This window comes from Suricata suricatta, chromosome 10 (genome assembly GCF_006229205.1).
Source record: "Suricata suricatta isolate VVHF042 chromosome 10, meerkat_22Aug2017_6uvM2_HiC, whole genome shotgun sequence".
In the NCBI taxonomy this organism is placed as follows: domain Eukaryota; kingdom Metazoa; phylum Chordata; class Mammalia; order Carnivora; family Herpestidae; genus Suricata; species Suricata suricatta.
The window spans coordinates 44,761,275-44,789,102 of NC_043709.1; the positions used below are offsets into that span (position 1 = coordinate 44,761,275).

The 27,828-nt window shown below is 37.7% G+C and overlaps 1 protein-coding gene across 1 annotated transcript in view; it reads left to right on the forward strand.

The window, feature by feature from the left end:
* Positions 1-27,828, forward strand: part of PTPRR (protein tyrosine phosphatase receptor type R) — a 240,837-nt gene that overhangs the window by 99,292 nt on the left and 113,717 nt on the right. Inside the window, exons 3-4 of the mRNA XM_029955453.1 lie at positions 23,259-23,372; positions 26,424-26,579. Coding sequence (XP_029811313.1) covers positions 23,259-23,372; positions 26,424-26,579 — 270 coding nt within the window. The remainder of the gene's footprint in view (positions 1-23,258; positions 23,373-26,423; positions 26,580-27,828) is intronic.

Genomic DNA, 27,828 nt, shown 5'->3' on the forward strand with positions numbered 1-27,828 from the left:
GCAAAAGTACAGAGATGTGCCTTTGATAAAAACATCAAAGGAGGGGGGAGGGGGCAGAAATAGTGCCTTAATAACCATTTTATGCTCAATGTATACAGTGCTTGGCATATATTAGAAGCTCAGTGAGTGAATCAAGTAAACAACCATTGCAAGCCAGGGAAATAAACAAGCAGCAGGCTCAAGTGAAGATGAAGAGCAAAGAGGGGGCAGGCCTTACTCATACTCCTTGATTAGTTATTTCTTATTGTATAACCTGTTCTTTGTCTCCCTGACCAGACAACTAAGTTACATTTCTTTAAATTAAGCTCAATGTTTTAAAATGTGAAGACACAGTCTGTGTGGCATTTAAGTTAGTTTTTAGTTTACTTAGTGTTTATTAGGATCTCACAATGTAAATTCTCAAATGGTGTTTTCTATCTTGCTAATTCATTTTCAGATCCACAGCAGAAGTCTAATCATTTGTTTATATGCATATAATTTTCTTAATTTTCCTTAGTTTCATAGTTATCTTCAGAGCTGATACAGTTATTGATTATAAGAAACCAAAACACATATATACAAATCACACATCATTTTGGCCTTAAAGATACATATTAGCACTTGGTAAGACTTAATTCACTGTTGATGTTTGTTTATAAGGCTATGAAAATTCTAATGTAAAAAACGTCTATATACTCTGCTGAGGTTCATATAAACTCACTTTTTTATGCCTGTTTCAAGATGTTTAGATGAAGAGGAAGATAGATGATCTATAAAACTCTAATAAATACATTTGGAACACAGAGGACTCAATAAATTGCCTTTGAAGATTTGTTCTTTAGCAATTGTCTTCCTCAAAAGACATGAAAGCCAGAAGTAGTCAAAAATTGAACACCGTAAAGAAAGCACATCAGACAAGCTACATTTGCTTACCAGAAATAGTTAAGTTTTTTTTCCATTTTCTATCAAGAATGATTTTACTGATGTTAATAAATTACAAAATTTTGTTATTGCATTTGGAGTAGAGGGAATGATGAAGTATGAGGTTCCCATATATTTCTCTACTTCAGTAAATGCAAACAGAAATGATATATATATATATATATATATATATATATATATATATATACACTCTAATGGGTATATGAATAATGCATGTTGTTGCTGTATTTTTTATTATATGGTAATACAAAATTGAAAAATAATGTACTCAGAAGATTTCTGATGAGTTAATAACAAATGTGAATTTATTCTCACACATTCAGTGAGTGAAATTTTGTTATTTTATTCTAGACTTACTGTGAAATTTTTATTTGTAGCTTGTTAGAAAATCATTAAAGATTGATCTCCTCTCTTATTATTCTGTTCTGAAGCTATTCCAAATTTTGATGATTTACTTGAACTTTCTTGAGACTTTGAGTGATACTAACAGTCTCCATCTTTAGAACTAATTTCAGCCTAGGGAATAGGAAATTTAACTTAATTTAAATTAAGTTAAGTTAAATTAAGTTAAATTTCCATCAAGAACTGGTATGTGTAACAAAAGAGCCCCTGAGGAAGGGTCATGTAAGCTGAGAACTGAATGGTGACAGAGTAAGGCAGTTGCAAAGTGACAAAAAGAATAGCATGTTGGAGTATGCGACATCCCTAAGGTCAAAAGAATCCCATATTGCCCTAGCAATGTGGAGATTACTGGCGATCTCCCTGATGCCCACCTCCCCACACATCAGCACTATTACCCAGATCTTCAGCCTTCTTCAATCTTCTTACCCTGATATTTGCTGAGAATCCCTACAAGACATTGACCTTTTCACATACATGGTTCTTTTCATTTTGTATGATGCATAGGAGAGAAAGAAGTCTCCTGCCCTTGCTCACTGGAGTCACCTATTCTGGAGTCTCAAAGTTGCCATAGCTGCGGGCAGTGGTGACATTGCCCGTGTCTATATGAAGCTTCCAGCACTGATGCTGGTGCTATTGATGCCTGCACCAAGGACACTGTTCTCTTATTGCTGCTGAGTCTCCTCATTGAGGACCCGAGTGCACGGATTAGCTGACTGGGCCCTCTGTGGGCTGAGCTCTGCCCTGTACATCATGGAAGAAAGGGAATCTCTCTCCTGCCCTCATTCTACCATTCTTGTGTATTCCTTGGTTTTGTATGTGCCCAAAATTATGTTTTGTTTTGTTTATTTCAGGTTTGACTTCTCCAGAGCTCTGTTATAAGTCTAGACCTCCTCTTCCATTTTACTTGAGTCCATTGTCCTTAAATCCCTCTTTTGAGAACCAGTCTTCAATTTCCTTAGCCCCGTTTTCTTCCCAACAAGGTCCTTAGTCTCTTATATAAATAGACATATAGTTCTTTCCAGGTCATAGGTGTTCTAATTATGCCAGATTTCCTGAATCTCCAGATGGACACACCATTATTTCAAGCCATGGTCATTCTCATGTTACTTCTATACTTTTGGCAGCTTATGTTTCTCAACAAACATCTTTTACAAAAGGTTTTGCGATAATGTGATGACATGTGAATTTTGAAAATTCCATGTTTGATTCCAGAATCTTCATTCAGTGCTTATGAGGTGATCTAGAGAAAATGTAACTGTTTAAACTAGCCATTCCCATCTCCCTCATCCCTTTAAATATTGTTAAGTAGTTCATTAGGAAGGAAATATAATTATCTTGTGATACAGCAGTTTCTATGTGTATAAAATTCAGTATAAATTATAATTTAAATAAAGTGACAGTAAGGTTCACCAAGAGACAAAGCATCATTTTCCATACTAAGCAGAGTGACCCCAGCCTTTGCTTGTCTTCTGCAGAATGACCACATGGCATAATAGGACAATTGGATTTAGAATTAGAAGGCCTGGTTAAGAGGCCTCCTTTGGCCACTTATTGGTTGCCATTTAAGTTTTTTTAATTTCTTTTTCCTTATCTGTGAAATAAGGCAAAACTATCTGGCCAGCTCAATCATAAAAATATAATGAGTGATAACATTTATTGAATGTGTACCAGGTTCCAGGCAATGTGCTAAGCATGATAGAAGCTTTATCTCAATTAAACCCCACAACAACCCTCCAAGGAAGGTACTAAAAAAATGACCTTGAACACAAAAACCTGCACATTGGTGTTTAGAGTGGCTTTATTAATAACTGCCCAAGCTTGGAAGCAACATAGATATCCTTCAGTAGGTAAACAGATAAATACATTTTGATACATCCAGACAATTGAATATTATTCAGTGCTAAAAAGAAGTTGGGGCGGGGGGGGGAGCCATGAAAAGACATAGAGGCAAGTTAAATTCATAATACTAAGTGAAAGGAGTGAATCTAAGATTGGCTTCTATGATTCCAACTGTATGATACTCTGGAAAAGGCAAAACTATGGAGACAGTAAAGAGATCAGTGATTGCCAGGGGTTTGGGAAATCGAAGGGGTGAAGAGATGGAGCACAGAGGACTTTTAAAGCAGGGAAAATACCCTGTGATAGTATAATGGTGGATATATTTTATACATTTGCTCAAATCTATAGAATGTATAGCACCAAGAGTGAGTGCAAATGTTAACTATGAACTTGAGGTGACTATGTGTGACCTAGTTTCATTAGTTGTAACAAATGTCCACTCTGGTGGAAGATACTGATAATGTGTGTGTGGGGGCTGGAGGTATATGGGAAACCTCTATACCTTCCACTCAATTTTGCTGAGAATCTAAAACTGCTCTAAAAATAAAAAGTCTTAAAATAATACTGACCTTGATAGTGATTAAGTAACTAGCCTAAAGTCATATAGCTAGTAAGTGGAATAACTAGGCTTCATACCCAGACCATCTGACTCCAAACTGTTGCACTTAACTGGTGTGCTATCCTGAATGGGAGATAATGTTCAAACGTACATGAGTAGTATCAACTCTGAAATCACTGTGGTTACTTTCCTCTGAGATGTGTGGTTGAAGCCAGTCATTTCTCAAAAAAAAAAAAGCAACTGCATTCTCTGTAACTGGCAACTGATATCATTTCCCAGATACATATGTGATTTTAAATTTTAAAACTTTTGGAAATTAACAGTGTAACATTTTATTCAAAAACCAATACTCACAATTATTTTAATGTCTTAGTATCCCCTTGCAGATTTTAACACATTTATATAGTTATAAAGTACATAAACTTTGCATTATGTATGTAAGTGTACAACTTTGCCTCATGCTTCTTTCACTAAATATTAGGTTATGTACTTGTTTAATTCATTTATTCATTCAAAAGTTATTATTGAGTTTCTAACATAAGCCAGGCATTGTCCAGTTTCTGTGAATCAACAGTAAGCAAAATAGACAATATTCCTGGTATCTTAAATAATAGCTTCTAATGCAGAGAGAATATCATATATCAATGATGAAAAATGCTGAAGTAAAATAAATAAATACAGCAAGGTAAGGAGGCAGATAGTGAAAAATAGACAAGGTGATATTTTAAAATCGTCTGATTAGGGAAGGCATCTCCAAAAAGGTAATGTTTGAGTAGAGACCTGCATGAAATGAGGGTATGAGCCCTGCATATATCTCAGGAGGAGAATTCCTAAAGGTGAGGCAGTATGTACAAAAGCCCTGAGGTCAGAGGGAACTTGCTGTGTTTGTAGAGCAACAAGAAGACCAGAACAGAGGGAGGAAAATCTAGGGAAGATCGGTAGGAGATGCAGGCTGGGACAGGAGTGAAGAAATGGAGAGAGGAAAAGAAGATGCTGCTAGGAAAAACAAGCAGGGCCTCTGGAGAGATTTTTAGGAACATAACGATACAGTCTAACTTAGGGCTTAAATGACCACCTGGGTGGCTTGGTTGGTTGAGTGTTCGTCTCTCGATTTTGGCTCAGGTAAAGTTCTCATGCATTCTTAGACCAAGCCTTGCATCAGACTGAGCGTGGAGCCTGTGTGTGACTCTCTCCCTCTCTCTCTCCCCTTCCCTCATTCGCTTTCTGTGTGTTTGTGTGTGTGCACGTGTATGTGTGTGTTCTCCTCCCTTCTCAATAAATAAATAAACAGAAAAATTCCTCTGGCTTTGTGCAGAAAATAAACTACAGGGGGTATAGTAGAAGCAGAGACCAGTTAGGAGGCTATTGTCATAGCCCAAGTGACAGATTATAGGAGTTAGGGTGGTAATGACAGAGGTGGTGAGAAGTGGTCTTCTGAATATTGTTCAAAGGTAGAGCTGATTGAACTTGCCAGCTGCTGTGAGTCATGGGGAAAAGGAGGCAAAAATGATACCTAGTTTTTAACCTGAGCACTCAGAAAGTTGAAGTTGCCAGTTATGGAGAGGAAGAAAATTAAAGGAGGAACAGATTTTGGGTGGAGGTTGGTAGGATAGGAATCAAAAGTTCAATGTAGACAAGATCAAGTTAGTCATTGTTTGTGCACGTCTTAGTCTACCAATAACCAAGGCCTTGTGATTGAACTGGCCCTTGTGATTCTTATTATGATTGCAAGAAGCCCTTCAGTGATAACCATCAGGAAAGTTTGAAAAAATAAAGCTTTATTATTTACAGGACCTGGAAATTGCACAACACACCCAGAGCCACACAGCAAGATCATAGGTAGAGAAAAAGAGCACGAGCATGCGCCTAGGGTTCTGCTTTTGTGGGGTTGAGGGTTTCATTTATTGATAAATTTAAAACATATGAATGGGAAGAGAAAAACAAGTGGCCCAAATGATCAGTTTTTTAAATCAACCAAGATCTCTAAAACAAAGGACTCCTAGGAGGGGTAAGCAGCCTAGCTCTTTATCTAGTTGTGTGGTTACAATGTATTAATTGGAGTTTGCCATCTTTGAAGTGGATGCCTTCTTTGAAGTGGATCCCTCTTTGAAGTGGATGCATCAGCAATCACAGCTTAAGTCAGGTGCCTGAACTACAGAAAAAGTAAAAGAAACAACAACTTTCAGGGCTTATGCTACCCTCATCCAAGTGGATATGTCAACTATCCAACTGGATCTACAAGTCTTGGGTTCTGAGAATGAAGTCCTGGTTAATTTGAGACCATAGTTTAGGGGGGAAAAAAAGGAAGAGATGAAGAATTGGGCACATGACCATTCAACATAGAAAGGTCAGGAAAATTTGAAAAGAAGTGACTGGCGAATGAGAAACAAAATCAAGGTATGGCCTCCAGGAAACCTGGTGAAGAAAAAGTATCTTAGGAGGGATCGTCTATGTCAAAGGAGACTTTAACATATTTGTAAGTAGATTGAAAAGACCCAGTAGAGGGACACCTGGGTGGCTCAGTCAGTTAACCTTCTGGCTTCAGTTCAGCTCATGATGTCATGGTTCGTGGGTTTGAGCCCCACATAAGGGTCTTTGGTGTCAGCGCAGAACCAACTTGGGATCCTCTGTCTTCCACTCTTTCTGCCCCTCCTTTGCACACATGCATGCACTCTTTCTCAAAAATAAGCATTAAAAAAAAAAAAGAAGAACGAAAGAAAGACTCAGTAGAGAGAGTCAACTAATGATGCAGGAAAGGGGGAGACAATTACACAATTAACCTCCCCTTGATGCATCATAATGAATTTACCATTTTTCAATAATGTTCATTTAAGTTGCTTCTGATTTTTACTATAATGCAGCAAAGAAAATCCTTGTGTCCATTTATTTTTATTCATTAAAATCATTCCCTTAAGATAAAATGGCGGATTACTGTATCAAAGATCATGAACATTTTTAAGACTCTTGACAGTGCCCTGTTCCTTTAGAAAATCAATTTACCATGCCACCAGTAATGTAGAAATGATTTTTATTGCAACCTTGCTAGTCATGCAATATATCTTGAGGCCATAGTTCAAGGAATCCCAATAGTATCTCAATTGCCCTTATTCTAATATACTGATAGTTCCTTAAAGACAGAGATGATGTCTTAATTATCTTTATTCCCTCCTATTTTTCAGACCAAATATTTCATTACTAATACTAATTACAAGTCGTTTATCTGAAGTCCCTCTGTGTTAAATCATAAATGGTGTGCATATGGTGAAGTGGAAAAAAAATCACCAATTATGGATTCAAACCAACCTGTATTTGAATACCGGATTCATTATGTGGGCTTTGCTTAAATCACTTTAAATTCCCCATTGGTAAAAAGATTAATAATAATCCCTGCTCTCTAAGTTGTGAGGAGGGTTGAAATATCTGTAACTTCCTTAGCACAGAATGAGTATATTTTAGAGGAAATAGTGGAACTTTTTTAGAGGAAATAGATAAACTTTTTCATGAAAATACTTTGTGAACATACCATTTTTTAAAGACAGAAAGAAAAGAAAATCCTTCATGGAACACACCTTGTCTGTAGTCCACAAAGTTCTCATCTTATAGATTTGTTAATTACCATTTAAAAAAATCCCTGTGAATTTCAATTCTAGTAAACTGTCGAAGCAGCAAGCACCTGGGGTATCTCCTGGGAAAGCTCGGGCTGCTCCAGGAGGCCAGGGATCAGCACTGTCTCTAGAAATAGTACCAGGCAGTTACCTCCAGGTGACTAAATGAGGCTTCCTCTCAGCACACAAGCTTAGAACGGTTTATGATTCGTCCAGCTTGCTATGGCGAGGAAATAACATAAAGAGCACAAATGGAAGTCAAACTCATCACAACATCCAGTCACTTTCCAAACAGGTAAGAGAATCTTTCGTGACATTAATGGTGCAAGGTTAGCAGGGTAAATATTGAGATTTCTGTCTGTGTCTGTTCGGGTGGCTGTATATGAGTGAGTCAGCAGAGAATCCTTGTGATGTCTAGGGAAATATCTTTAGCCTCGAAGTTGGAAATTAAACGAAAATGCTATGCAATTATTCAGCATCTCTAAATAAAGACCCGACCGCGATCATAAGTTTCTCGTAAAAACTGTATCCATCCTAAAGAGAATGGAATTACAAATATATCCACCTGGACAGATTTGAAAAATATATAAAAGATACTGAGTGGAGCAGATATTTTCTCATGTAGTTCCCACACTGACATTGCGGAAAAGATGACCTAGCTTGCATTTATGATCGCTAGAAAGGGAAAAGTTAAGTGGACTAAGTCACTAAATCTAGATTTTTTTAAATCATAACTGCAGCTTAGGGATGTTGCCTTTCCATGCTGACTTCACTAAAAGACTAGTCAGTATCTTCCATTGTAATCAGATGTGGGGGACCAATGAATGAAAGTCAGTGACATGAGACATCCCTGGTCCAATTCCCAATCAGGGACCTCTGCTTTGTTGTTTTCCACCAGTAAACCAAGAACTGTATATTAAAGCTTGTCTGCCCTCATAAGAATTATGACTCTCATTAAAAATTATGTATGAATTCATTAGTTAATCTGTACAGTGCTATCCTCCTTTAGTTCACTTAAGTTTATTTCAAAAAATATGTATTGAATTTAGAATTTAGTTTGAGTGCTTAATAATATAGTGGTTCTGGTGTTGGTACAAAGTTAAGGGAATTCTGATTTTATCTGAGGTCTGTGATGATGAATAACCATGTCAAAAAATACTGCATCTGGAGTTTCAGTTCATCTTAATAATAAAATTGGTCTAACTTCCTGTCTGATTCAATATTGCAGAAAGATGGTCCAAATATATCATTTGATTCAAGAAGTCAATCTCTATTTGCCATGAAATATAGAGTTGTCAGATTTTTTTTTAGTATGTCTCCTGTGTGAAACTTGAACAGATAATAATCCCAAATGATGGCTTGACAATAATTTCAAAATAAGATTTGGGGTTTAGAAGCAAGATATTAGACTAAACAGAAACAAAAGTTGTTAGTGATTTTCTGGTAATGTCTAGTGCATAGATACTTTTTAATGTGAAGAAGGCTAATGTGTTTAAATCTGTCATTTAATAGCATTTAAAGTCTTAAAGAAGATGTGACTTCTTAATGTTCTATACCAAAGCATCTTCCCTGACTGTTTCCACAATCTTAAATTTATTTTTTTAATTGCTAGAGTGAATTACTCAGATGACAATTGATGGTGAGCTGTGTTGTATGAAATTTGACATTTCTAAATTTATCTGTAACAGGAGGAATAAGTTATATATAACCTCCTCTGTTTTTCTTATCAATCCAGGCACTCATATTTAAAATTTTAATAATTAGACCAGATATTACAATCCTAATAAGTACTGTGGCCCCAATAATGTTAAAAGAGAAAAGACAAGAGTATTACAGAAAATACTGGAAAAGATAACATGAAATTGGGTCACGCGGTGCATTACAGTTATGCTGCAGACAACATCACTTAAAGCTTTCTTTTATAGAATTGAGATGGCTCTTGAGGTGCTAATAACTGAAATAATACATTGTGGAAAATTACACTTACTATTATTTTGTCATCTCTCTCTGCTGATGAAAAAAAACACACAAAACATTGACTAAACCTTATCCCATGTTCTGTCTTTATTCATTTTTACTTATGCAGAAAATTTGTTAATTCCCTCTGTGACAGAAATATCAAGATGACTGAGAATAAAAGTTGAAAGGACATTAAATCATAGAGTTCTTATTTGCATCTCAAAAACACATGCCAATAAACCTCATTTCATTTTGGCATGTTTCTTGGAGAATTATGTAGTTCACCAGAAGAGCAAAAAACAGAATCCTCTTACAGTCATTGAAGTAGAACATAAACTACTTCATGGAGGGAATGGAAATAAAAGAAAATTTATAACATCCTTCCATGGTCGTTAGCCTCCAAACCACCCTTGCAATCAGACTGACTCTTCAGAGCACTTGCAGTCTCTCTGAGGGCTCAAAGCTCAAGTATTTGCATAGGAAAACTTGAAAGTCCTGCTAATTTCTTCTTTTTTTAAAGTAACATTTATATATTTGATGGTTTTCGACAATATCAGTTTCTGACTAGCAAACAACAACTTGGAGAGTTGAAGGATTATTACTTTGCCCTTGGACATCTATTTCCTGTCATCCCTAACTGCCACTTAGAAGTTAGTTTGGTCTCAGTTCTTACTGGAGACAGTGGTCAGATCTCCCTCTGTCCTTTCACAAAAGCTGCATCAGTGTCGCAGTCATGGCTGTGATGATTACAGTTTTGTCATCTTGACAGGGCTGGATATAGAAACCTGATTTTGGCTGACCTGGTTTTTCAGGCAACTTTTGCCTGAGCATTGGGCTTTTGTTCATACAGGGTTTCTGCCTGGCCCTGATTCCAACCATTTTCAACTCAAGCTTTTGGCTGCTGTGTTCTGCCTCCAGCATGAGAAATGGTGAAGGAAGGTGGGGGAGGGGGTTGCAGGGGTGGAAGTAATGGGGGTGGGAAGAGGGGGGAATGAAAAAGAACACAGGAATAAGAATAACAAAGTAACATTCAGTACAAGATAGAAAACATAATCAGGGGAGATGAATGTGGAAGTTTCTGTTGGCTTGGACATATAATAATGAGACTTGAAAACTCTGTTGAAAGCAAGTAACTTGCTATTATGTTTGTTTACTGTACTCAGGATAATACCTATTTGTGGTTAAATCGTGATTTTTCTCCTGTCTCTAAAGAACTTCATATTAAACCTGTTTCCTTCTAGTTCATCCATAGATGTTTGTAACTTTTATAAAAATATTTTATAAGTATAAATAGACACGATTTCACAAGGTATGGAAATGGTAGCATCATAAAAATATAGTATTATTTTATAATATATGGAAGCCTTATATTCTCCAGTGACTTTGGATGTGGAAAAGTCAAGACTTGCACCAGTTCATGATTTTAAGAATATTTTACTATCAGGATGGGGTTTGCTTCAAACCATACAGAATTTAAAGTTTTCAGAACAGTAATTGCTAAATTTTAGGAGTCTTCAAAGGCAAAATAGATTTTTTATAAGACTGTTACTAGGGGATGTGAAAGGGAACACTAATTAAGAGGTAATATTAAAATAGAGTAGAGAAATTAATGAAGAAAAAACTGGGTTATAAAAAGCTTTTTAAATGAGTAGGGCAAGGCTTCCAATCTAAGTCACTTAATTTGACAGTTTCGATATTATTATTTTATTTTTAGTAGAGAGAAAAAAGAAAAAGATAATGAATATAAACTCTATACCTATAAATATACAATTTAATTTACTTCAATATCTATAAAGGGCCTTCAATATGATTTGGGATTGGGGTTGACTGTTCACATAGCCATAGTTTGCAAGGGTGAAGTAGGAAGAAAGTGGAAGCAGAGATTCTGAAATTTAAAAAAAATCCATGTTAAAATGTGCCATTTTAACTTGAAACCTCCAATATATATTCCTCTCTAAAAATTATATATCACTTTAGAAAAACCAAATTGTTTTGACCATTGTTTTTACCACTGACCTAGATTTGCTGATTGACTTTGGCTACAGCTCATGATAGCTGAAACAATCAGTAAATGCAAACACTGGAAATTCAATCAGGCCACTTCTTCATGTGTTGGTATTGTTACTGTTCCAGGAAATAAATAAAGAACTTTCATTTAATCAACAAAGTTGCTACTCAATTTAATTAATGGTTCTTAACATTGATATAGAGTAAATTCATATTTTTTAAAACTTTTTTTAACATTTGTTTACTTTTGAGAAACAGAGCATGAGCAGGGAAGGGGCAGAGAAAGGGGTAGACACACAATCCAAAGCAGACTCCAGGCTCTGAGGTATCAGCCCAAAGCCCGACGCAGGGCCCGAACTCACAAATTGTGAGATCATGACCTGGGCCAAAATCAGACATGTCACCCACGTGCCCTGAATAAATCCATATCTTTAATCCAGGTTTATGGAGCACCTTTGATTTGTCAGTTTTAGGTGGCTTTTATCTAATAACTAATCTGGGGCACTCAGAAGCCCCATGAAGGAACTCAGGTATCATCCCCATTTGGCTGATGATGAAACTGAAGCTTAGAGAGAAGTAATAATTTGACCAAGGCCCAGGATTAAATCCAAGTCTGTCTTATTCCCTAATCATACTCTGCTCTATTATATTTTAGTGTGGCAAAGTTGTTTTTATTTGGTATTTACTTGCTTACCTGAAACTTCCAAACATACAAATACATTTGAGGTGGTGTCCAGTCTTCCTGTAATTAGAAAACAGAGTAGGCAAAACTTTTATTTTTTTAATAGTTTATTGTCAAATTGGTTTCCATATAACACCCAGTGCTTCTCCCCACAAGTGCCCCCCACCATGACCACCACCCCCTCCTTCCCTCCCCCTCCCCCTTCAGTCCATGGTTCGTTTTCAGTATTCAGTAGTCTCCCTTGATCTGTGTCCCTCACTCTCCCCCGCTCTCTTTCCCCCTTCCTCTCCTCATGGTCCCCTGCCAGGTCTCTCCTGTTAGACCTATGAATACAAACATATGGAATCTATCCTTCTCTGCCTGACTTATTTCGCTTAGCATGACACCCTCAAGGTCCATCCACTTTGCTACAAATAGGCCAAAACTTTTGAATGTGTGAGCTTATAATTCGAGAACCTCCTAAGTATCTCCCTTTTCCATGAAGTCTTAACCTTTCTAAACAGGAAATGTAGATACCTTTTCTCACTCACTACCAATACTCATTCAGCTTCTTCATGAATCTTTTCATCGATCAGCTCATCAATTGATTTAGCTGCCCATAACTACAACAGAGCAAGGATGTGAGAAACTCACAAAGCTGACATTGCAATTGTTTTCAAATGTCTCAAAACTGTACTCTGACCCAAACTCTAGTCTCTAGTGTTTCTAGTGTAAAAGGGATAGCTTATCACGGTGTAGGATCTTAAGAAGCAAGATTAAGTCATCTGACATGCTATTATTGTGATATAAAGGTCAAAGTTCCTCCTACCTGGAGAAAAAGATTTTTCTATCTATTTACCATTTCATCTTTTTCCTTTTGTTCTCAACATAAACTGGCCCTAGTGTTCTGCTGGATTCTTCATTGTATACTCACTCCTTAACTGCCTAAAATCTCAATATACACTAATAACATGCTGGTTTTAGTTTATGAATTATCAACTTTTACTAACCCTTAGTAACTCATTAAATGACCCTTAGGGAAAAAGAAAAATCTATGGAATTGTACAACATGCACCCATATTTCTACACAGTGACATGGTACTTTGAAATGGGTTCCAACAAAGACCTACTTGGCCTCCCAGTGCATCATGGGCCACATTTTGAGACCCACTACCTGAAATCCAACAGCCATTTGTTGGTCCACATTTTCCTTAATCTCCAGCAGCATCTGGCAGTGTTGGCAGACCTCTTTCAGAAACTCTCCTCCTGGGAGTGCCAGGGTGGCTCAGTTGGTTAGGCATTCAATTTTGACTCAGATCATGATCTCACGGTTCGTGAGTTCAGGCCCCGTGCCGGCCTCTGTGTTGACAGCTCAGAGCCTGGAGCCTGCTTCAGATTCTGTCCCCCTCTCTATCTGCTCCTCTGTTTGCCCTCTGCCTCTTGCTCTCTCTCAAAATAAACATTAAGGAAGGAAGATAGGAAGGAAGGAAAGCAAGAAAGCAAGAAAGAAGGAAGGAAGGAAAGAAAGAAAGAAAGAAAGAAAGAAAGAAAGAAAGAAAGAAAGAAAGAAAGAAAGAAAGAAAGAAGGAAAGAAAGAAAGAAGGAAAGAAACTCTCCTCCCGACTTCCATAACACCATATTCCTGATTTTCTGCTGATCTTTCACTCTCTGAAGATATCCATGCTGAAATCAAGACCAACCAACAAGAAAAGTTTTGGAGCCTTTTTGCCTTTTCCTAGGTATTGGGGGCGTGTAATGTCTGACCCTGTAGTGCTAGAGCTGCTGTTACAGGAGGCCAAGAAATAGCATCCTTTTCCTCCCCTGCCTAAGACAGAGGAAGCTGCCTGAGGAGATATAAATGTAGCTTTATTGTTGATAGAGCTGCTGGAAATATGACTTAGGAGCATGATAACAATATACTTTTATGACTGCCTCTCCATCTTGGACAAATTTATCGACTAGTCACAGGAATACCAGCCAACTGTGGCCTCCCCTAAAGGGACAGAGCTTTTACAACTTACTTTATCACTTGCAAAGAGAAGACCAGATGATATGCTCTTTACAGACAAGCAGACCACAAAATGAAAGCACAGAGCCCACATGCTCCAGTATCTCATTCCAAATGCACCAATTATGCAAGCCATTTCCCCTCTGCTGGGGAGCCTGAGGGGAAGAATTCAGGAATATTACTGTATTTGGGCTGCCACCACACAGAATAGAAACATCAGGGATGGGGAATAAGTGTTTCCTCCTAACATTATGGAAAGATAATTGTGATTCTTTCAGCATCACATTAAAATGGATAGACATTTGTATGATACATATGGGTATATTTCATATATAGATGTGTTTATTACATTATATTGTATTGCTTATATATCAGAAAAAAGCTAACACAAAACACCGCAATTTTTATTTCAGGGAGATGGGATAAAGTGTTAGAAATAATATTAACTTCTTTTTCTAATTCTTTGTGTTGTCTAAACTTTCTATCATTAGTATACTTAATTCTTATCATTAGAAAGATAAACTTTATGGGGTGCCTAGGTGGCTCAGTTGGTTAAATGTTCGGCTTCGGCTCAGGTCATGATCTCATGGTTTGTGGGTTCTAGCCCCTGCGTCGGGCTCTGTGCTAACAGCTAGCTTCGGATTCTGTGTCTCCCTCTCTCTCTCTGACCCTCCCCTGCTCATGCTGTCTCTCTCTCTCTCTCTCTCTCTCTCTCTCTCTCTCTCTCTCTCTCTTAAAAATAAATAAAAAACATTTAAAAAGACTTAAAAAAAAAGATAAACTGTAAAGCTCTCAAATTAACCGCAAGAGATAGAACACTAACACTGATTTTTGAAATCTGTTTACAACCAATATGGCACACAACTCAGAAAACATTATTATATTGATTTTGCCTATGAGAAACAAACTTTAGACAGTTGACAAGATAAGGGGTGCCTGGGTGGCTCAGGAGGTTAAGCGTCCAACTTCAGCTCACATGGTGATTCACAGTTGGTGAGTTTGAGCCCCGCATCAGGCTCTCTGCTGACAGTTCAAAGCCCCCTCCAGATCCTCTGTCCTCCTGTCCTTCTGCCCCTCCCCTGCTGGTGCCCTCCCTCTTTGTCTCTCAAATATAAATATGCATTGTTTCTAAATTATTTTTTAAAAGAAAGAAATTTGATAAGATGAAATAAACTGATTTTTTCTGAAAGGCAGAATAGTGAAATAGACACATATTAAGTACAAATCAAATATAAATTGTGTTAAATCAGTTATAAGTGTTTTGAATGATTCGGCATTTCAGGTGAACTACTTAACCAGATATAACCCCCTCAAGAGCAATGCCCTGGTTTTGGAACCCTTTCTACACCTACTACTGAATCCAGATTCTTCCAATTAGTAACAACACAGTGATTATAATGATTCATGTATTCTTTCATTCCACAGTTTTTTTTTTAATCCTGTGTGCCAGGCACTGTTCCGGGTTCTGGGGATTTAGCAGAGAACCAGACTGACAAGGTCCCACACCTTGTGGGACCTCATAAATGTGGTGGAGCTCACATTTTAGTAAGGGAAGAAATAAAAGAAATGAGAAACTGTCAGATAATGATAAACACTGTGAGGAAAAGAAAATACAGTGATGTGACAGGGGTTGGCCAGGGAAGGCCTCTCTGAGGAAGGTGGCATTTAAACTGAAAGCTGTAAGACCGGAAGGAGCCATCACCCAGTGATACTGAACAACAGTTTTAGGGGCAGGCAGATGCCAATGCCATGAGGTAAAAATGAGGGAGGCTTGTCTGAGGAACTGGCCTGTGGGAGAGCTATGAGGTGAGGCTCAGAGGGCACAGGAGCCAAATAAAGTAGGGCCGTGGAGGCCCTAACTGAATTTACCCCTAAAAATGATAGAAAGCCGAAAGTATTTTAACAAAAACTGAACTCTCAGGAAAAAATACATTTAAAAATGGATACAAAAGACAGAGAAACTATGAACAAAAGTTTGCTGTCACTTGTCTAAAACAATGAAGAGAGAACATATCCTGCCTTGGGCATCACAAAGAGTGAGCCGGCAGAAGTCAGAAGATGCAAGACGGTAATCATAAAACACATATCACAGAAATCTAACCGCATTAGAAACAAAAGAGGTAGGACAGATTCTGCTGAAAGCATATGTCTGAGAAAATTTCAATTGAATAAAGGTATACAAGTGGTAAGAGAAAATGCTCAAAATAAAGTAGTTAGAAAGACAAAAATATATATAATTGCAAGACTTGTGTCCTTGACGATGAACTAAAAAATATGTCGAAGAAAAATCATTCAAATGTATAATAGGAGAAAATATTTCTGAAGGAATGACTCTGGAGTCTGTAGACTTCAAGGGCGTAGTTGGCTGTGGGAAGTATCCACCCAAGGAAATATCCTGATGAAAATGTTTAACTTGAAAGATGATGACTCTTGTGAGGTTTCAGACAGAAACAGCAGAGCAGATGACAGACAAGACAGGCTAGCCTTAAGCCAAGGTATTGTTCATGGCAACTTTCAATACCAGAAGGTATTGGGATAATAGCAGAGTTCAAAGGCAAAAAATAAAAATAAAAATAAAAATCGAATCAAGAATTTAATATCCAGCCAAGTTGTCATTTACTGTTACAAGCAGCACATACATTCACAAACATATGATGCCTCAAGAAATGCCACACTCATGAACCCTGCATGAAAGAAGCTCTTAGATAATGAAATCCAGCTAAATAAGAGCTATATCCAACTAAAGGACTCAGGAATAGTGACATTCCTATTTAAAAAGGCTGATCATGAACACTGAATCCATTTGAATATCTAACTAACACTACAGAACTTTACAAATTATAATTACAGAACATATTCATCAGTGTAAATAATGCTAACACAACCCAGTATCTGAGGGACTTAATACAATAAAAGTTTATGCTTGATTCATGTCATTGTTTAATCAGGGGTGTCAGGCAGGGCCTTTGCCTCATACAGAGTTTTGGGGTCCCAGGTATCCCCCCCCTAGTGTGGCTCCACCATTTTCACAGTGTGAGAGTCACCCTGAACCATCCAGCTTGCAAATGGAGAGAAGAGAGAAAGATAGACAAGGCTCCCTCACTCTTTACTGTCTCAGACTGAAACTGTCACCTTACTTTCATTTATAATGATTGGTGAGAACTAGCACATGGCTCCACCTAGATGTAAATGGGCTAAGTTTCCAGGAGGAGGCAAGAGGCTGGATGACTCATCTCTATTACACAGAGTATAGTGTAAATACCTAAAATGTAACATATAAAAATAATAATATAATTATAAAAACTGGGAGGCGATCATGAGAATTGGTGGGAAGAGATGTATATTTTCTCTATTTTTCATAGCAGAAAGTTAATGAATACTTTCTAAAGTTTATAAATCAAGAAATAAAAGTTTAAATATATTATCATATAATACTTAATACTATAAATAGAGACACTAGAAGAAAAAATGTAGAACAACAACAACAACAGAAACCCAGACCATATTGCAAAATATAGAAAATTAAGGAAAAATAAAAATAGATTTAAAAAGATAACATAAGATAAAATAATAAAACACATCTAGGTCTGTTAAAATAATGAAAGTGAATGGGATAAACTAGGCTATCAAAAGTGAGAAATTATTAGATAAGAATCTTAATATGATACTTGATTATGGTATATATTATAAATACAGAAATATATCCCAGATATGTTAATAATTGCAAAAAGCAGGTTGTGAACTGATATGTATTATTTGTAATTAATAGTGATATGCATGATTTATAATATATACAAGATATTTTTATATGATATATGTATAGAAAATATTTGAAAGATACAGAAGAAGTAGTTTTATTTCTGGATATTGAAAACACAAGCATGTTTTCACTTTTTACTATGTATCTTTCTGTGCCTTGATTTTTTTTATAATAAGTATGAAGTTTTTATTATAAAAATTTAAACAAAATACAACTGAAGTCCAACATGGAATACTCTTGGAGAACTGAAAGATGCAAACAAAGGGAGGAGGAGGGCAGAGTTGTGGAAGGCTAACAGAATGCTCATTGAGCCGAGTCTTCAGGGAGAAGGAGGAAAGCCTAACCAGTGATTCAGATATACACTGACACCATGCAAAAGGGTATGGCCTGTTGAATACACCTTACATACAGCTGGACGATAAAGCGCATGATGGGAAGGACTGGGAGGTAACACTGGAAGGACAAGGAGATTGCAGTGAACCAAGGAATTAGTATCTCTCATTAGAAAATGAAATTCACTGGGGCACCTGGGGGGCTCAGTCAGTTAAGCGTCTGACCTCTGCTCGGTTTATGATCTCATGGTTCGTGGGTTTGAGCCCTGCATCAGGCTTAATGTTGACAGCGCAGAGCCTGGAGCCTGCTTCAGATTCTGTGTCTCCCTCTCTCTCTCTGTCTCTCCCCTGCTTGTGTGCGTACACTCTCTCTCTCTCAAAAATAAATAAACATCCAAAAAATTTTAAAAAAGAAAAAAAGAAGGAAAATGAGATTTCCTTAAAGTATTTTAAGTAAAGAGTAACTCCATTGGGCTAGTATTTTGCACAGATCACTATGATGTCCACATAGGGAATGAATTAGAAACCATAGAAAATTGGCAACCCATGAAGATTCTATTCAAACAATCCAGACAGCCATGGTAATGGTCTGACTCAAGATGGTAGAAATATTAGATGAAAATAGATTCAGCCTTCAACAGATATTTAAAAGATAGAATGAACAGAACTTGATAGTTGATTGGATGTCATGATAGTGGGATGAAGCATGAAGAAAAAACTCAAGTCAATATGACTCCCAAATATGAGACTCCATCCCATTATATGGAATATAGAACTAGATGTAAATTTGGCCATGGAGGGGGAGAGGGAAAAATGGTAAGTTCAGTTGGTGACACTGAGTTTTAAGTGTAAACAGTGGAACGTTCACGTAGAGGGAAGCAGGTGTAAAAATCTGAGAAAGGTGGAAATGTAAAATATGAAAATAAAATATTGTTGGGGCACCTGGGTGGCTCAGTCAGTTAGGCCTCCGACTTCAGCTCAGGTCATAATCTCATGGTTTATGAGTTTGAGCGCTGCATTGGGCTTTCTGCTGTCAGCACAGAGCACACTTCAAATCCTCTCTCCTCACCCCCCACCTCTCTCTGCCCCTCTCCAGCATCTTCCCTTGCTCTCTCTCAAAACTAAACATTTAAAAAAAATAATAAAATAAAATACTGTCTAAAAATATCAGAGGACAACACAGAATTGTAAGAAGGAATTTGGTAATTGTATAAAATGCCTCTGATCAGTCACGGTCTTCTCCTTGATTCAAAGGCATAAACCCAGGGAAACTTTCGCTTTTATTCTGGGAATTCACTCGATAATCTAACCTATGGCCAAAATGGGATGCTCCTTGTCAATAATCTGGAGTTAGAGATCCCAGCTAGCAATGGGCACACAAAGTTAGAAAGACAATGGGACAGATTCCTCTTGCCAGGCTTGGTCCTGAGGAAGCTGAGTTCCTTTGTGGTTGTTGGGAATGGAGACTCGACTTCTTTGAGGGGCTTTGAAGTCATCTCTCCAGGAAAGAGTTGACCATTTGGCCTTCCTCCCCCTAATGGGGCCACTGAATATGGTCTTGACTCTACTGGGTTTGATCAGATGGCAGACCAGGCTGCACTATATCAAGAGGTGTCTAGCATTTAGAAACCTGCAAAAATAATTCACCTGTTCTTGAAAAGTAAATTACTAAAAGCTAATCACATACTTCTTATTTTAACATCATGCTGGTGACTAGAATTAAGTAGTATATTTTAATCAATTCCCCTGGACTGATTTATGTCTAAGGCTCACTGACTTCAATTGCTTTATTGGACAATCCAGTGATCAAGGAAAGTCTTATTACAAAGTAGTATCTCTTTTTGCAGGGTTATGGGTTAGCTGGGGTGGACCTAGGCCCCAGGTAAAGAGTATTACTAAAGATCTCTTAAGGAAGCAGAGGCCCAATAAATTTAAATACAGATGGAGTTTGAAATCTTTGAATTTTTTAACATGTTCCATTGTTTTTGTTTATAATACCAATAAAACACTCCATTGTTTTTAGATAGTGACTCTATTTGCGTTATTTACTACTGTGAAATGGCTTAGTATTTGCATTTGGAAAGGAGCCTTTGAATATCTTGAAATTAAAATCTTAAATCATATGTATGTTAAATAATACAAATGACTCAATGGGTTTAGAATTCAGACTAAACTATATCTTGTATTATTGCATGGTAACTTTGAAGTTGTGGCACTGTTGTTATTGCCATGGAAATTTATATTTTATCATAGTTGTTATGATTTTACATGATCGGATGAAAAGAACCTGTGCACTTCTAGCATCTGTCCAGAAGGAAGGAAAGAACATATATCCTCTGACTACAGAAATCTTTACACTTTGATTTCTTCTGAAATAAAATTCTCATTTTGTCTTGAATCCTTTGTTTTTCTCCAGTTGCACTCGTACATAATGTCTGGCACATGTCAGACCCTCAAACATATATTTCCTTGTTTGTACTTCATTTGAGTATCACTATTTTATGGGGGAATCGTCAGAAATGCATGCCAGTTTTTCTCAGGCAAGCAGAGAACTGAGGCCAATTATCCAAATATTTTGATGCAATGAGCCAGATGACTGCAGTTTTAAACTAATTATTTCCACTCATTTCTTCACTTTAGTTAGGTAGTCTAAATTGCTGTTTCAAATGCACAGCTTTTGCCTTCTTAGAAAGGTGCCATTTTGAGTGATTTTTCATCTTGACTTCCCATTTCACTTCCATTCACTATTTTCACCTGGGGCACTTAGATTTTAATACTGTTTCCACAGTTACAAGCTTCGAGCTAATCATGGCCCTGGGAATTGGGTTCTCAAGTGTGTATACAAGCCCCTTGAGTCTTGGTTCCCAGCGTAGACTGTCGGCTCCAAACCCTGCCTGTGGGGACCAGGAGCAGTGCCTGCCTGCTCACCCTGCCTGACAAACACTGGGAGTGAGCCAAAGTCAGTGGTTCATGATCAGCATTTGCAGGAACTAAGGAGCCCATCTTTGGTCTTGCGAAGGAAGAGGAGTTGTCTCTGGTGCAATGTCCCCTATCTGTTGGTGGTTTCCACAGCCTTCCAGAGCCAAAAGGAAGCTGTTGGACAAAAGGAAGCCTTTGCTTCTCAGAACCACCTGGTGGACTGAGTTTTTCTTATCTCTTGGATTTTCCATAAGGCATGTTTCCATATAACATACAGGATGCTTGAAAGTGTAACGTTTTCCTCATTGCTGCATTTCCAAATCCTGCTCATCCTTCTGGGTTGAGCTCAAGTCTTACTTTTCTGTTTTAAATTATGCTGTTTTATATTGGAAAATATTTTAGTCCATAGACAAGTACAGAGAATAATATAGCAAACAATTATGTACTGTTTGATGGGTTTTATTTTATAAAAAGAAAAAAGTATCACTGATGGCATTGATGTAGATTTTCTACCTACCCCCAATATAATTATCCTTTCCCCTCCTCAGAAGCAAGTTGTACCTTATCATTGGGCTTTTAGCTGAAGTTTTTACATGGTTCTGCCCTTTTCTGGATTTTAGTTTTTTGCAAGAAGTCCTGTTTCAGTTCCCTAAGTGGCTCCTGACTCTGTGCAAGCATTACTAAGGTGTGGATGCTCAGTCAGTTGAGTGCCTGACTCTTGATGTCCAGCCTAGGTCATGATCCCAGGGTCGTAGGGTCTTTGCTGAGCATAGAGCCTGCTTAAGATTCTCTTCTCTTTCTCTCTTTCTCTCTGTCTCTCTCTCTGCCTTTCTCCCCCATTTGTGTTCTCCCTCTCTCTCTCTAAAATAAAAAAATAAATTTAATTAAATTAAATTAAGAAAGAAAAATTAAAGATTCTAAGGTATAAAAAGCAGTCTGGAACTTCAGCGGGGTTCACCATTTTGACCAGGAACCATTTATGTCTTTTAACCTCCCCAGCCTCCTTTGATTCCTGTAGCATTGAGCATTTGGTCCAGTTTCCAGTCACTTATTTTGTCCTAACTTTATGTATAAAGCTGTATAACTTTCTTAAAAAACAATAAATTCTCGGTTGAGCAGTTGACTTGGGCTCAGGTCATGATCTCATGGTTCTTAGTTCAAGCCCTGTGTTAGCCTCACTGCTGTCTCACAGAGCCTGCTTTGGATCCTCTGTCTCCTTCTCTCTCTGCTCCTCCCCTGCTGGTGCTCTCTCTTCCTCTCTCTCAAAAATAAACATTTAAAAAAAGACAATAAATTCTTGAAAATATTTCATTCTCCTTTAACAACAAACTGTGAAAAGGTCCTCTAAGAGTGTTTATACTATAGTAGATTATGTGTGTAAGCCAATGTCTTTATCACAGAAGTGCACACATAAAGGTGTGCTTCACTTTATAGAGTAGTGTGCTTCACTATTTTATAACCTGCTGGGGTCAAGTTAATGAAATAAGCATTGTAAAATATAAGAAATGAATAAACAGTTGGTTTCTCTGTCTTGCAAAATATCTCAAATGACTATGATGCATTTTCTAAAATAATTCATTAACGAGTTTATGATTTTATTTTTCATACTTTAAATGTATTAACAGCACCATGACTTAAACAAAGACTATACTATTAATTTTGTAACTTGACTTCTATTTTAGGATTTTTTAAATATTTAGTTGTTTTTCCCCCCAAAATAACCTGAAAATTAAGAGTGTTTGCCCAAACAAATGAGTAACAGTTGTTTACCTTACACCAAATTAAAAGTACCATTGGCTTCTTTACCAGAGTTTGAAAATGCATTATTGTACCTTGTTCATTTGCCTTGCACTGGCAACAGGATCGCTACATAAAAAACTGCCAAGTCTAGCATTATGGAACTTACACAGCATGTGACTGTGTGTGAACACAAATTAAAGATGTCCTAAGGCTTGGATTACTGAAATGTACTTGGCCGTATACTCCAGTCTGTCATCTGGCCTTAAACTAAAGACCAACACCATTTCAGTGAAATTCCTTATGAACTGATTATTCACTAGCACTATTTATTATACTTAGAAAAACTGTACCATATTTTAAACTAACATCATTAGAAATTTCACATAAAATGTTCGTATAATTTTATCTCCACTAAAAATGCAATGAAGCACCATGAGTAGGAATTTCTCAGTCATAGAAATTGTCGCAGTCAGCCATCAGGTGGGCACTGAATGTGGAACCAAAGATTTACCATCATTTTGATTTCTTTCTTTCTCTATTTTTCAGACACTGCAAATGGATGTAAACAGGCTGAACATAACCTTGCTTCGGATATTCCGCCAAGGAGTGGCTGCAGCTTTAGGACTCTTGCCCCAGCAAGTGCACATCAATCGCCTCATTGTAAGATGCCTACATGTTGCATGCCCAGAGTACAAACTTTGATCTTTATTGAAGGCTTCAGTAATAAAGAACACCCATGCTACAGTTCTATGGGCCATGGGCCAAATCTGGCATACCACCCATTTTTGCAAGGAAAGTTTTATCGGAGCAAGCTACACCCATTTGTTTACATATTGTCTATGGCTGCTTTCAGGCTACAATGGCAGAGTTGAGTAGTTGGCTAAATTGAAAGCTAAAATATTTGGCTAGTTGACCCTCTGCAGAAAAAGTCTTCAACTCTCTGACAGTTCAAGGCTAGCTACTATCCCGATAGGTAGGAATAGAGGGACCAAGCATACTTGTCTCACCAACCTAACACTACTCCCAAAATATTCTCCCTAAGAGTGAAAGCTTCTACATCAGTTAAGACACCATTTCCAGACAGTATCTATTAAAACCCTTCAAGTCTATCAGGATGGAGAATACTGAGTGCACAAGGCAGAGGATTTTGATTAACAAATAAAGAAGACCCAACCCTTCAGGACAGCAGCACAAACGGAATGCAAGAATAGATAAGACTGGATCGTCACTAGAAAACTTAGAGGGGGATCTGGGGTGGGATGAAGTAAAGTTGAAGGATCTTTTGTAGTGGGCCCACTTCCGACCTATCTATCAATCACCCACATCCTTTCTTTCCCCCTTTCCTCAGTGTTTGGGAACCTTGATGTCATCCAACTACATATTCCCATCCGCACATGAAGGTGGGTGTGAGCAAAGGCAAAGAAAGGCAAATTCAAATCATAAGATATTTCTCTTTGTAAAAAGCTGATTACCTAAGGTTCCTGTGAAAGGGGGCTTTGGGGTCACCTCGTATCTTACTGCACATTCCCCTCCTGTTATTTCTTATGCTCCTGCTTGGGCTTATCTGTCTATTGCATCAATATCTGTATTTTTAGCAATGGGGAAGAATTTGCTTTTTATTTTGTTATAGAGTTTTTGTTTCTTTGCATTTTTTCTGTGTGTGGAAGATGAGTTGTTTCAGACCCCATAATAACTTTTATTCTGTGAGTCACCTGTTTCCTAGGACTAAATAAGCTTTAAACAACAACAACAACTATAGTTTTTAATGCAGTACCATTGAAGAGGAAATACATTTCCTAATATCCTGAAAGAATTAAAATTAGTTTTCATATCCAGCTGGATCCAGTAAGAAGACTTAAGTATTACAGATGTCTTAGATCTAGACCTATATTTTTTATGTATACTTCAATATCTTAGATATACATTTGTGTGTATAAATTTAATGAGCATAACAGCTCTTTGCAAGGATGAAACATAGTTTTGCCACACCCAGGGAGGTATATGCTTATCTGCAGAGAATGTTAGTGGCATTTATATATGTCTCTCTCTCTTTTTTTTTTTTTTGGAGAGAGTGAGAGTGGGGGAGAGGGGCACAGAAAGAAAGAGAGAGAGAGAGAGAGAGAGAGAGAGAGAGAGAGAGAGAGAGAATCTTAAGCAGGCTCCACGCTCAGTGTGGAACCCGATGCAGGACTTGATCCCACCCCCTAGGATCACGACCTGAGCCAAAATCCAGTCAGATCCTCAACTGGCGGAGCCCCCAGGTGCCCCTAAATATGTCTATTTCTAAGAGCAGTTATTATAACAGATGGGGCCACGATGATGCCTGAGGCAGTAGAGCATGGTGAAGAAGAGCCAGTGCTTTGGAGGCAGGCAGAACCGGGTCCCAGCTGTGTGACCTTCAGCAAGACACTTATGTTTCTTCATTTGCAAAATGGAAACTTTAATACCTATGCTCCAGAGGTGGTTAGAGCATTAAATGAGATAACAGACTTAAGGTACCTAGGAGTGTGTCAGGCACAAAACAAGTGATCTGTTCCTACCATTGTTGTTATTAGGTCAGAAACTTTACCATAAATGTGTTTTACATCAGCATTATGCTATATTTAGTCATTGTCTGATGTCTCCTGCAAACATGGAAACATTTTTTCGAGGTCGCCAGGGGGACACTGATCCTGCATTTTAGTATATGTGCTGCCGAAGTGAGCATGACACTGCGTTTTATACCTGGCTGAACTTCTGATATATTGCACTGAAAGAAGGTTTCCTAGCATGAGCGAACTCCATGTATCAAAATGAGAAGACTAACAACAATTCCCTCTATAAGTGCACGTTGTGAAAGAGAATCTCTCAGTGACAATGTCCTTTTTGTGTGGTGTTTGGTTTGTGTGTGCAGGTGGCATATCAGCCATTTATGGTAAGAAATACTCTGTTTCCATGTCAGCTAATGAGGTAATACTCATTAGGAAAGTGTCATGACATTACTCCATAGCATACACATTTCTACCAACGGTAGATTTTAAAAGTATAATGTATTTGAGGTGAAGGACAGGATGACGGAGGCAACTTCAAAGTGTATCTAGTGTCAGCTTCCTTAGTTCAGCTTCATACTAATGCGTGTTATAAGAAAAATATAATAATTGTACTATCATATCGGGTTTTATTTAATCTATTTGATTTAAATTTTTTAAATTTTATTTATTTATTTTGAGAGAAAAAGCAAGTAGGGTAGGGACAAAGAGAGAGAGGGGAAAGAGAGAGAATCCCAAGCAGGCGTCACACGTCAGCCCAGAGACTGATGAGGGGCTCAAGCTCACAAATCGTGAGACCGTGACCTGAGCTGAAATCAAGAGTAGGACGCTTAGGCGACTCAGCCACCCAGGTGTCCCTAATCCATTGAATTTTAAAATTTCTCTTTAAACACAAAGTACTCCAGGAATGTCTGAACAGTAAATTTAGTTAAATCAGCATCCAGTGAAATATAAAATTACAAATCTTGACGTGTCGGCTAATTGAAAGAAGGCCATTGGAAGATCTCAGGCTTTGGGCTGGTGATACTGAGCATACCAGATAACTAATAACCGTGATTGCCAAGACGCCTTTGGACATTCTAGGGTTCTGATTTTCTTTAATGTTTCAAGAGGGAAGGTGAAAATATTTCCCAAAGCTGTTGAAAGTGCCTATTAACGTACACAAATAATCTGCTTTTACTAGGGAAAGAAGAACAGTGTTGAACTGTTTGTGTCTCCTATAAACCGAAAAGCAGGAATTCCGGATGCTCTGCCTTCTGAGGAAGTGCTGCGTTCACTTAATATAAATGTTTTACATCAAAGTTTATCTCAGTTTGGAATTATAGAAGTCTCCCCTGAGGTATGTAGTACATGGAATCTTTCATTTAAAAATGTGCGCAGTTGGCCTGACCTGGGAACTGCCTTCTGGGAGGCATTGAAATGAAAGCTGTTTATTGTGTTATTTGATAATAAAAATCTCCCGAAGGGTCAGAATTCTCTGATCTTCATACTTACTATGTTTGTTCCTTAAGGAAATTTATTTTCACATCAAAATTCCACTCCGAGGCACTTTTTCTCCAAATCTTTATGGCCTTGTAACTTGTGTTGACTTATCCAGTAAATTGTGTTGAAGAAGAGCCATTTGGATATATTTGTCAGTTGATTACTTGGAACTGAGGTGTCCAAAAATACACCCTTCTATCTCTCTTCCTCAGCAGGTGTACTCCTCACTGCCTTCATTGTCAAAGTGGTCGCCAGATACTCACCTTTGTCCAAAATTTAGGAATTCATTTGAAATGTGGTTTCTGTTCGTTTTGTTTTGTTTTGTCTTGTTTGCTGAGGAATGTAATTTTAAGAACTATGAATATATTCTTCATGGTGTTTTCTAATCCGCACTTTTTAAATTGCCCCCCGCCACCATCTCCGCCATCCTCTCCCCTGAATAAGTCCAGTCCCTTTTGAACTTCTCCTGCTGTGTTCCACTCTAACAAACTTGCTAGAATGATCACCATCCTGAATACATGTAGTTAAATTCACAGAATCATGGAATCAGACTCTGAGGGAGCCTACATGGACATTTTATAGATTCAGAAAGTAAGGCCCATAGAAATTGATTTCACCAAAGTGACAAAGCAAATGAGGGACAGAAAATATACTTCATTTGACATCTAGACATCTCGACTCCTAGTCTCTTCCCCTATGCACAAAAGCACAAAATGCCTCTCATTTCAGCAGTGTAAAAATCTTTGTCCAAGACTGAGCTCGAATCCCGAAGCCAGCATTTAAGATCTGTGTGACCTCAGGCAGGTGATTTAATCTCTGGGAGATTAAGTCTGTCTTTGGCATAGTATCAGCCTCTCTGAGCTTCAGTTTCCTCATATTCAAATGGATATAGTAAAAAAAAAAAGGGGGGGGTATAGTTTATCTTATAGACTTGAAATATGAATTAAATTTTAGAAATATATGTGAAAGTCCTCACACAGGGTAGGCACCAAACAAATATGATTTGAATGCCGGACAGCTTTCCTTATTGGCAGAATGAAGATGTATTTCATCCTTGAGCCGTGACTGTAACAACCACCTCCAGCCAGTCTTGCTGCACTTAGTTT